Below are 11,525 nucleotides of genomic sequence, written 5' to 3'. Positions count from 1 at the left end.
ACTATAACTTAATCCTGATTCTTTCTCATGTCTAATTTGTTGCCCATAGGTTGGTGTTTTCTTTTTTTTCTTCTTCCTGAGAACTTACCATGTAGAAGGAGAATAATCAACAGAGGTGGGTATGCTTGGATGGGGAGCTGGCTGGACAGAGTTCCTGGGGCTGGCGTTTTCTGCCATGCTAACCTGGTGGAACAGAGAAGAGCTCGTAGGACCCATCAGCATCCTTTGCTTCTACTGGAAAGGAGCAGAAATATATCACATCTGCTTTTCTGTGGGATAAGGCTCATGAGCTTCCTTAACTTCTCTGTAATATTCAAACAAAGAAAAAGGAAGATACTAAAGGACATTTTAAGTGTCCCTTTGGACCTTCCTCTCTTATTTAATGGAAAGAAGAAAGGAATTGGGAATAAAGGAATAAGGGAAAGGAACCATGTTCCGCTTGTTCATTACTATAATCTGCACTGTCTTCATCTGAGACAAGCATGCCCTCCACTCTGTAATGCTCAAGTCCACTATTTTTAAAATATTTTTATTGATTTTTAGAGAGAGACGGAGAGATAAACATTGATGTGAGAGTGAAACATTAATCGGTTGCCTCCTGTACACCCCCTATCTGGGATTGAGCCCGAAACTCGGGCATGTGCCCTTACAGGAATCTAACAGGCAAACTTTCAGTGCGTAAGATGATGCCCAACCAACTGACCCACACCGGCCATGGCTTAAGTCAGGGACTCGAGGGCCACAATGGGTTCTTAAACTGGACCGGAGGGCCGGAACAAAAGCATGGATGGAGTGTTTGTGTGAACTAATATAAATTCAAAGTAAACATCATTACATAAAAGGGTACGGTCTTTTTTTTTTTTTTTTTTTTTTTTTTTTTTAGTTTTATTCATTTCAAACGGGCCGGATCCGGCCCGTGGGCCGTAGTTTGCCCACGGCTGGCTTAAGTCCAATATGTTGTGTTGTCGTCCACCATGTTCCTTGCATCCTACACAGTACCTGGTACATCAATAACTATTTTCCTCAGCATTTTACAGTGAAAAATTTCAAACGTAGAAAAAATTGAAAGACTTTTATGTGAACACCAGCATGCCCACCACCTAGAGCAGTGGTTCTCAGCCTTGGCTGCACATTAAAATCACCTGGGAATCTTTTTAAAATCCTGATTTCTGGGCCTCATCCTCCAGAAATTCTGTTTCTTTGTTACTAATGTTGTGGCCTCGTCCCATAACAAAGAAACAGAATTTCCGGAGGATGAGGCCCAGAAATCAGGATTTTAAAAAGATTCCCAGGTGATTCTAATGTGCAGCCAAGGTTGAGAACCACTGCCCTAGAGCCAATCATTAGCACTTATTTTGCTTTAGCATTTATCTACCCATCCATCCATCGATCCCTCTAATTCTTGTGCATTTCCAAGTTGCAAATATCTTTTCACTTCCCTCGAAATACTTCAGCACTTATATAATTAACTCAAATAGTACAACTGTTTTTCTTTCGAACATAAAATTAAATACTCCAATCTTAAGCCTACTTTTTAATGAATTTTGCATGCATACACCTGTGTAACCCAAACCCTTATCAAGATACAGATTACCCCTCCCCAAGAGGCCTCAAGCCCATCCCAGCTGTCTCCACCCTCCTATCTCCGCAAGCAATCACTGCTTCAATTTTTAATTACCTAGATTAGTTTTGCCTGTTCTAGAACTCAAAACAAATGGATTTATGTAGTATGCAGTCCTTTGCATTTAGCTTCTGTCACTCACATATTTTTGAGATCATTCGTGTTGCTTAATATAACGTAGTTCTCAATAAATAATGATTTGCTTACTTTTATCAGTGTTAACCCGAGCTTTAAGTTGACTAAAAGTATCAGCATCCTTTCTAATTGTATAATCTAAATACAATTATAACAGCTTGAACGTCTCTCAAGCTGTTAGTTGGTTTAGCACTGCGGTTTGTTGGTGATTCAATAAAGGAAGGGTAAGTTTTGTGGAAAAAGAAAAACAAGGCATCATCTTTTTAAAATTAAATTGCCCATGGATGGTGGTTGGAGCACCTGAGACAGAGCAGATAGTAAGAGACTATAGCCTCTCCTCTTCTCACAGGTACAGGTGTGATGGTTAAATGCGGCATTTTTCACAGGAACAGTCTTCTGGAATCTTCACTTACGATAGGCTACAGCCAAAGGTAGGATGTGACCTGGCCAAATCTACATGTTTGAGTTCTTTCCACAGTGGTTCCCCACTCAGCAGGGAGGGGCTGAGAACTGCTGTGGGGAAGTATAGGATGAGCTTCCACTTGTTGCAGTACACGTGACTGGCTTTTTGGGGGAGTACCAATGAGTTGGAAGAGTCCCAACTGAAAATTTTCAAAAGAATCCACTGAAACCCACAACTGTCTTCTCTACAAGTGGGTTCCCAAGCTCAGAGAGGGTGAGGGACAATGTACTATTTAGCAGGATAATTTTATTGGTGTGATTTGATATTTCTATTAGGGTGGATCGGGTAGTTTCAACCCCAGGAAAATCAATGTTCTCTCTCCTGTTAGTCAAGGGGGCTAACCTCACCTGTGGCTTGGAGCCGACCCCCACCCCGCCCCCCGTTTACATACAGCCCAGATTACTAACAGGAGGCACCTGCATCTCAGGTAGCCTTCTTGGGTTAAGCCAGGTGGCTGGATCTAAACTGCTCAAGGAAAGGCCTCGCTCCATAACTTCTTTTTGAGACCTGTGTTGGGGGGGGGGGGGGGAGGACAGGGGTACAGGGCATAGAATTTGAACGGGTTTGGGTAATGGGAACTACAAGAGATGTGTATTTTAGTACCTCATCAGCCTTCATAAATTGTGCTTTTTCCAGCACCAGCATTTTGCTTTTGGGGAGTAGAGGTGAGGAGGGGGCAGATAGGAGGTGGGGGAGATTAGTTTATGGAAACTGGTAAGAAAAGTCTGTATAGCCCTAGCCAGTTTGGCTCAGTGCGCAGAGTGTTGGCCTGCAGACTGAAGGGTCCCAGGTTCGATTCCAGTCAAGGGCACATGCGGAGGTTGTGGGCTGGATCCCCAGTAGGGGGTGTGCAGGAGGCAGCCAATCAATGATTCCCTGTCATCATTGATGCTTCTCTCTCTTCCTCTCCCTTCCTCTCTGAAATCAATAAAAATATTTTTTAAAAAAATAAAAGAAAAGTCTATATAGGAACACAGTTGGCAACTGGAGGCCTTGCATTTAGGATAAATGGGGAAAACGAGGCCTGGGGAACATGAAGACAAAATGCCCAGTTTGCCACTGCCTATGCCAACGACAAGCTTGTTCTGCTCTCACAGATACCTCTTTGAAAGTATGGATTAATTCTCTCACCAATGAGCATTAGATGGGATACATTACCATTAAGACGGTGCCTTTCTTCGGTGTTCTTGAGCTGCTGAAATGCTAATATTCTAAACCATCCTTGCTGGCTTTGAATCAGTGTAAAAAGGTCAGTTACCATATTTTATTCCCCTGTGTGAATATTACTGTCCATATTGAGACACCCATTAAATAATAACCACAAATTACCCACCCTTTTATACTCTCATAACTCAGCATACTGGAAACTATTTTCCCTTGACCCACTGCAGCCCATTACGCCACAGAGCTCCGGAGGGCTGGAGCCAGGATCCGGTCCCCAAATAGTCACGCCTTTTCTGTAATACAAGGGCCAAAACTTTGTCCATCCTTCAGTGGAAACCATTCTCTTCCTTAAAGAGGTCCCCTCAAACACAGCAGCGGGTCCTCTGGAAGAGGGGTGAGAGAGGCTTCCGCCAGCCCGCAGGTTTCCTTTGACCTTGACAATGACCGGAGGCTCGCCTCGGGGTGGAAAATAGCCTGAGTGTCCACTGCCACCCCAGAAAAGCCAAGTGGTGCTGCCAGGCGCCGGCGGTGAAACATAGATGGTCCTTTCCAGGCTCATCTCTTGCCACCCAGAAAGCAGCTCGGAGGCCGCCTACAGGTGCAATCCCGGCACTGCGGCCAGGGCAGCGGGGCTGGGGAAAGGGTGAGCCCGAGCCCACCAGCACCTCTGCCTGCCCTTCCCAAAGCCCGAGCAGGGCCCCAGCGCGCCCGCGGCCCTCTCCCTCCAGTTTCCCCTCGCCGCAGCCCAGGCGCGGTTTGGGAAGGAAACTGAGAGCCCTCCGAGGCTCCGCAGACTCGGATTTGGGAGGGGGTGGGGCGCGGCCGAGGCTTTCCCTCGAAACTGCGGCGAGCCTGGCTCCGGGAAAGTTTTTCAAAGTTCCCAGCAGCGCCTGCCCCGGTCGCCTCCGCTGGGCGAGCAGACGGCGGCCAGCGCGCCAGCCCCGCCGCCGCCTCTGCCGCTACCGCCGCCAGCAGCGCGCTCTGGACGGCTCGCTCCCTCGCGGGAAGCGGGCCGGCTCCCGGCGGGCAGGCCCTCCTCCGGGGGCGAAAGCCGCAGCTGACGCAGGCGGCTTGGAAGGCGGAAGCCGCCCCGCTCCGACCGCTCGGGCAGCGCCGCGGCGCCTACACCTGGGGTCCCGGCGAGCGGGCCGAGGCGCCCGGCCCAAGGCGCCCGAGGGGGCGGTCCGCGCCAAGGGCCCCGGGCGTCCCCGAGCAACTGACACTTCCAAGTTCTTTCCTGCGCCCTCCCCCCATCCTCGCCAGACCCAGGGCTCCCCGGGGGCGGGGGGGTCTGTGCTGGGTTCCCCAACGTCCACGCCGTCCAGCGTATCCCTGGACCCCCATCCCCCTGGCAAGTTCCTCCCCGTACTCCCCCTACCCAGCAACCCGAAGGGGAAGGGGCGTGACTCCGACGGACACGCCCCTCATGAATATTAATAGAGCGCATGCGCCTGCCGGGCGCGCTGGGTAAAGGTGGCCAGCCAGGGCTGCGGCTCCCAGACGGGCTCTCCGAGTCCCTCTCCGAGAGCCGAGAGGGCACGCGTCATTGTGTTACCTGCGGCCGGCCCGCGAGCTGGGCTTGGGTTGTTTTTTTTTTCCTCCCCTCCCTCCCTCTTTCTGTGCAGCTGATCTGAAAGGGAATAAAAGGCTGCACATAATCATAATAATAAAAGAGGGGAGCGCGAGAGAAGGAAAGAAAGCCGGGAGGTGGAAGAGGAGGGGGAGCGCCTCAAAGAAGCGATCAGAATAATAAAAGGAGGCCGGGCTCTTTGCCTTCTGGAACCGGCCGCTCTTGAAAGGGCTTTTGAAAAGTGGTGTTGTTTTCCAGTCGTGCATGCTCCAATCGGCGGAGTATATTAGAGCCGGGGCGCGGCGGCCGCAGGGGCAGCGGCGACGGCAGCACCGGCGGCAGCACCGGCAGGAGCACCAGCGCGAACAGCGGCGGCGGCGGCGGCGGCGTCCCGAGTGCCCGCGGCGCGCGGCGCAGCGATGCGGTCCCCACGGACTCGCGGCCGGCCCGGGCGCCCCCTGAGCCTCCTGCTCGCCCTGCTCTGCGCCCTGCGAGCCAAGGTAGGAGCCCGCGGGGCCTCACTCGTACAGGCCGCCCTCTCCTTTCCCTCGCGACGCCCAGGACGCCTGCGGTTGAGCGCCGCGAGCGGGACCAGGAGTCCTCGGTCACCCAGCTCCCCAGCCGGGCCCCTGCGCCCGAGAGGCTGCACCTGGGCTGGGGGAGCCCCCCGTCCTTCTAAGTGTATCCTCCAGGCTGGGCAGGGGGGCATGTTCGCTCCTCCCTTGCTACTCCAGGGCAGTCGTCGGATTTCTCCCGCACTCGTGCATTTTTTTATTTTTTTTTATTTTTTGCCCGGGAATCACGTTGAGTCTTGGCGCTCAGTTTTGCAAAATTATTTTCACTTGGCGCCGAGGGCTCATCGGGGCGGGAGGGAGGGAGCCGCCACTTCCATCCTCGAAGAAAACAACTTTTCCCCGTGCTGACCTCCCTTCCTCGCCGGCAGGTGTGCGGGGCCTCCGGCCAGTTCGAGTTGGAGATCCTGTCCATGCAGAACGTGAACGGGGAGCTGCAGAACGGGAACTGCTGTGGCGGTGCCCGGAGCCCGGGGGACCGCAAGTGCGCCCGCGACGAGTGTGACACGTACTTCAAAGTGTGCCTCAAGGAGTACCAGTCCCGCGTCACGGCCGAGGGGCCCTGCAGCTTCGGCTCGGGGTCCACTCCTGTCATCGGGGGCAACACCTTCAACCTCAAGACCAGCCGCGGCAATGAACGTAACCGTATCGTTCTGCCTTTCAGTTTCGCCTGGCCGGTGAGTGACGGGCGCGGGCTGGGAGGCCGCGCCGAGCTTCGCACCCGCGTCTGCCGAGCCCTGCTTTCTCCTGCGAGAGGGATATGAGAGTCTTGGCTTCACGCGGCGCTCGCTCATAGGGGAAGATTTTTGGGGGTTGGGGGGTTAGGGAGCAAGACTCGGCAGGCCCATCCCCGCTGCTTTTTGCTAAGAGCACAGGAAAATGGGTACCCCAGAGATTTGGGAGCAAAGCTCCCAGGAAAGCGGGTTTAACTTGCAACTTGAAGGCCCCAGAGTAAACCCCCCCGCCCCCGTCCCAAACCAGGAGGTCATTATCGATGATCCTTGCTTAACCAATTAAACGCGGTGGAAGGCGACTCGGCTCCGTTTTGGCCTTCGAACGACGTCCAAATTGGCACCCTCCCCTTTCCCGTGGACGGCCGGGAGGGCGGGTGTGTCCTTCCTGGAGGGTGTGGAGGGAACCCGTTTCCCGCTGCTCCCCAGGAGATTTTGGTGCGTGCGGGGGCGCTCTCCGGGCTGGGTGCGAGGGCTCGGGGGCGGCCGCCGGAGGGGGGAGGGTCTCCGGGCCTTCGCCCGAGCTGCCTCCGCCCCCTGCCGGTCCCTTCCTGCCCTCGCCCCCGTGCGGTGTAGCCTTGTGGCGTCGCTTCCAGTGGTTCCCGGGCCCTGGAACAGCTGTGTTTGCAAACTTCCCCGGGAAGGGCGGGGGAATGCCCTTGTCCGGAGAGCGCATGGTCCCCGCAAGTCTTCAGGGGCGTGCCAGAGCCTGGAAGTGGCGGGGCACTAGAGGCAGTTACCGCGGGTGCAAGCCCATGGACCCCCGTCTGAGAGCCTTTGGAGGCTCCGGGCGCCGCTGGCAGACCCCCACAGCGAGGCCCTTGCAACATCCCGAAATGGGTGGAAGGAAGATAAATGCGATTGCAGAAGAGGAGGAAAGGGGAAAATGTTGGTGCCCTCTGCCCCTTTCCTGCTGTCCAGGAGGCGTGACTCATTGCCAGGATTGTGGCTTGGCCCAGCCTGTGCTGGGAGGGTGGGTGGTGAGAGGGGGAGCTCTGTGCCTAGGGGAATACTCTCCACCACGTGCTCTGATGGGGTGCACTCTGCTGCCTCCTATCCGTGGGCTGGGGCTGTGCTTCCCAGCTGGGGGTGGGGAGGACAGGGCAGAATTAGAATGTCTGCTTTGGTATATGTGAAGCTGGGGGTGGCTCTCACGTTTGCAGGACCTGGCTTTTTAAAGTGCCCTCTCTGCCTCGGAGGAGATAAGACAGTTATCAAAAACATGCCATTAAGAGGGGTTTAGAAAAACCTGTGCTCTGTGGCGCTCTCAGAAAGAAGGGCTGCTTCTGTTACGGGATTTCATTTTTGTAAAGCACGTTTATCTTGTTAATCCCCTATTAGGGAGAACTTTAAGCTAAAGAGGTTAGCCACATTTTAAATCCGGCTGGGCCCACATTGACTGTGAATACTGACTGCCCTTCAACGTGTGTTTGGAGTTTCAGGAAGGGGCCTGCAGGTGGTTCCACCCTCCCAGGCTCAGTCCCGAGCCCCTCGCTTTTCACAAGACCATAAAAGGAATCTTATTAGTGATGTGGAAAAGCTGCCAGCCTGGCTGAGGTTCATTTTGGAGAGTAGGGTCAGAGGATGGGTGGAAACAGGGAGGGAGCCTTGCTCCCCAGGCTGGCTGCGGAAAGTGACCTGGAAGGTGTGTCTGTCCCCTTTTGACACTTGGCAGAGAGTCCTGGATGGGGAAGGAGCGGAAGTGGCATGTGAGGGCAGAGAGATGATTGATTTGCTGGTGCTCTTCTGTGGTTTCAGGCCCACAGGTCACCAACCATGAAATAGACTTTCTAGAATGGGGGGACCGCTTGGTCTACACTGAGTGTGTGGTTCCTTTGAAGTTAGGCCAAATGCATGTATCACTCATAAACAAGTCTCCACCCTACTGCCCCAAAAAGGCCTGCTGTGAAATATAAGCTTTACTTCCCAAGAGAAACCAGAGTTCAGGTGTATTGTTTTAGTTTATTTTTCTGAGTGCGGTTGGAGAAACAACCACAGCCTGTAACTTTCAAGAATGATTCCAGGGTGAGTGTTAACTGAAATGAAAGCCCTCAGGTAGCCGAGTAAACATGGAAATAAATAAGCACAGCTTCATTTACTTTGGCAATTAAATATTAATAAGCCTGTCTATTTAAAACAGATTTTCTTGAATAGGGAGTGACTGAATTTGGTACAGAATTCAAACTTTACAGCATATGTGGCTTAAAAACAAATCAAACCTTGAACTGCCTGCCACCTGATTTCCCAGCCCCCCAGGCAGCCTCAATTTCTGTTACCGTGGGTCCTCCCAAATTTGCTGACAATGGAAGACCTGTGGTTCAGGGGCACGGTCAAAGGTCATTTTAGAAGGTCGTGCGATTCACATCTTTTGTCGAGAATTATGACCCCTATCAAACAACTGTTCGTGTTCTGGGGAGGAAGAGGAGGAAGTGATTTGGTCAGATACGGAATAATCCACATCCCAGTGTCCACATGGGAAGCTCTGTAGAGGTGGGACTGTCTGCCAGATGGTATCAAATTATGTCCCACTTGGATCTGCTGCCCCCGCCCCAGCTTTGTGGTAGTTTTCATTGATGGTTTATAATAGCAATACTGATGCTGCTCCTAGGGGCTTGTCTTGAAGCAACCAGCCTGATTTATGATCCTCCAATCGGGGTCTTGGTGATAACACACATGGTGAGAGGTAATTGGGCTTAATGAGAAATAATTTGGGAGTAACCATTTATAAATCACTGAAATGGGTAAGTTGCTCCTCCCACTAAATCTCAGTAGTGCCTGTTTATTAAAAATACATTACCAGTGTAATTACCACTACTCAGCCCCTAAAGCTTTTCAGGAACTCAAAACCCCCGTTAGTTTTATGATGTCCCGCTGGCCCTAGGGTGAAATGAATCTAGAGATACTTTGGGGGAAGCAACTGAGATATAGTATATGGTCTCTCAGCCTCATATTTAAATGCCATTGGCACTGATAACAGGCTTGCTGAGATCAGCTTAATTTTTAAAGAAAATACAATGAAATATGATACCAGAGGGTACCTTGGTACCAGAGGGTGCCAGCGGGTACCTTGTGTACCAGAGGGTGCCAGCGTTGGCACCTTCACTCTTAAAGGCCTGAATGAGCAACTGCTAGGGGTTTGGGTAAATTGGATGCCACAGGTTAATCAGAATATGATTCGCAGTCCTTGGTTTTATGCCTTCCGTGTTTCTAGTCCCTAAGCCTTCACAGATGTGGTGTGGACATGTGGAGGGCAGCGGGAAGGGGTCTTCATTTGAGCCAGCTCATTTCTGCAGCCAGTATGTGCAATCCATGGGGTCCGCATGCATACATACAGTGCACATGTGTGTACATGCTCAGAGCAAGGGACTTTGTGCACTTGGAGAAACACCCTTTGCCCTAAGACACTTACCTGAGGAAAGTGATGAAATGACTGCATTGCAAAACTGGGCTTAGGAATGTAGTAGGGTTGTGCTCACTTTGTACCAAGTGTCTGCAGCATGGCTGCTCCCAAATGGAAGGAATCCTTATATTCAAGGCACTTGGCCTCTGACATCTCTTCTCTTCCAGGTGTAACCTTCTCTGTGTTTTCTTCCTCCTTGTTGTCTTGTTTCTTAGCAACTTATTCAAACCTCCAGTACTTACATGAGTTTACAACCCACCAACTCCCCACCCATAATTCTACAGGGACTTCAGACATTTTTAGAGATCGGTGAAGCTTTTGGCAAAAGGACTTTGGGGGAGTAGTATGGGTAAGGAGGAGAAGCAGCAACTACTTAAGAGGTGGTATGTAGCCTCCTAGAAAACCAGCGAACTGAATACTGCCTAGAATCTTTGCAGCTAAGAGTGGTAAAGGAGACCCTTTGGATAGAAGGCAAGTGGAAGGTGTAACGTGGAGGAAAGGTGTTATGCACACAGAAAATGAAGCCAAGGCAACAAAGAGTCTTCAGAGCCCTGATCTGGGAATGGGAATGCAAACAGAGGCCTTGATTGGATTCACAGCAGCCACAGGCCCATTGTAGAAGAGCGGAACTTGGTTCCAATGTCAGGCTTTCCAGATTGGCTGCAGAGTAAGAATGCATGCTCTTTGGATGTGCCTACAATTAGCATGGTAATCCACAACGGCAAATATTTCTGAGAATTCCCCCTTGGTGAATTTCAGAGGCATGTTCCTACCCCTGCTCCCTTCCACCCCCAACCCCTAGGTTAGGTTCTAAGCTGCTGAGAAAAGTGACAGCTTTTAACTACATTTTAAACTTAAGCTTTTTTCAACTTTAGGGAGATGTATTAGGATGCATGGGAAGTGATGATTCTTGTGTTTCCTAGAATGGTAGTGGAGGTGGGGTAGGGTTCTGGGTTCGGAAATATATCGCGTTTATCTTGGCTTTTGGGGCCAAGTGGCCCTGTTGTGACTTCCTTGCTGGTTTCTGATCACTGCGTGGACTGCCCTGAGGCCCTTGTTTTTATGGTGTCAGTGACATTTGTCACCAGTGCAGTGCATGTGCCGGGAAGAAATTCTGCAACATGGTTCCCAGTGGTTAAAAGTGATATGTAAATAGTCAAACATTCAGAGCCCTCTACCAGCTCAGCCCAGTTTTTATGCACTTTTGGTAAATAAGTAGAAAGGCTTCTTGTTCAGGCTTGCTCGGTGTGAACCAGCGGTTGTGCTTGGCTGGCTTCTCGGCATTCTATCTATTAACCTCGCCACCCTTTTGTAACTGGTGCATTTAATTATCAGTGGGATGCTTTTCAAACAGGTAAGGGTAATGATGGGAAAGGGGTGGGGGCATCTCATTGAGTCTCAAATCTGGATTGAGCTCTGGGGCCGCTTGGTGGGTCTTTGAGGTGGGCTTTCATGAGAAAATCACCCTTTGTAACCAGATCGGACTCTATTGAAACATCAAGCCCTGCAGGCTGAATGGCTCTCTATGACTACAGTCTTCTTAGATTGGATGCTCTGGGGTAGTTGTCCTTTCTCCATGCCTCACCTGGCCCAAACCCTGCGATATGTGAATTGTGTGTGTGAGTGTGCCCACACATGGAATCTCTGGCACCTTTACTTGATGTCTGTGACTGGAATATTTTATACTCTGGCCACCCAGACACAGGCAGGACAATAGTGTGGCCGAAGGGACTGAAATGAGGATTATAGAGAATAATGTGGCGTCTCCAAAAATAATGCTAATACAGGGCCGGCAACAGGAAGCGACAGTTGAGTCAGCAGAGAGTACACGGCCCCAGACAATCCCGGGGCGAGTGCCTCTGTACAATG

At 51.4% G+C, this 11,525-nt stretch overlaps 2 protein-coding genes across 6 annotated transcripts in view; both read left to right on the top strand.

Moving 5' to 3' along the window:
- The first annotated feature begins 2,116 nt into the window (after positions 1-2,116).
- LOC118662474 (translation initiation factor IF-2-like) lies at positions 2,117-5,148 on the top strand. Its single transcript, XM_036320967.1, has 2 exons — positions 2,117-2,187; positions 3,881-5,148. The coding sequence occupies exons 1-2, from the start codon at positions 2,117-2,119 to the stop codon at positions 4,818-4,820; spliced, it is 1,011 nt and encodes a 336-aa protein (XP_036176860.1). The 3' UTR covers positions 4,821-5,148.
- Positions 4,944-11,525, top strand: part of JAG1 (jagged canonical Notch ligand 1) — a 35,201-nt gene continuing 28,619 nt past the window's right edge. For 2 of the 5 annotated variants that reach the window (XM_036323480.1, XM_036323478.1), the window contains exons 1-2: positions 4,944-5,453; positions 5,897-6,202. In XM_036323480.1, the coding sequence (XP_036179373.1) occupies positions 5,373-5,453; positions 5,897-6,202 (387 nt within the window). In that variant the 5' untranslated portion in view covers positions 4,944-5,372. The remainder of the gene's footprint in view (positions 5,454-5,896; positions 6,203-11,525) is intronic. The other 3 variants (XM_036323481.1, XM_036323479.1, XM_036323477.1) reach the window with 2 other exon arrangements.

This window comes from Myotis myotis, unplaced genomic scaffold (assembly GCF_014108235.1).
Source record: "Myotis myotis isolate mMyoMyo1 unplaced genomic scaffold, mMyoMyo1.p scaffold_m19_p_9, whole genome shotgun sequence".
In the NCBI taxonomy this organism is placed as follows: domain Eukaryota; kingdom Metazoa; phylum Chordata; class Mammalia; order Chiroptera; family Vespertilionidae; genus Myotis; species Myotis myotis.
The sequence above is the reverse complement of the archived record's forward strand: the minus strand, read 5'-3'. Positions and strand labels throughout refer to the sequence as shown.

Bases quoted from the DNA above. Each gene is read 5' to 3' on its own strand.
- LOC118662474 (XM_036320967.1), top strand. From the start codon at position 2,117: ATGGTTAAATGCGGCATTTTTCACAGGAACAGTCTTCTGGAATCTTCA. The intron at 2,188-3,880 runs GTAGGATGTGAC...CTGCCACCCCAG, and splicing joins ACGATAGGCTACAGCCAAAG to AAAAGCCAAGTGGTGCTGCC.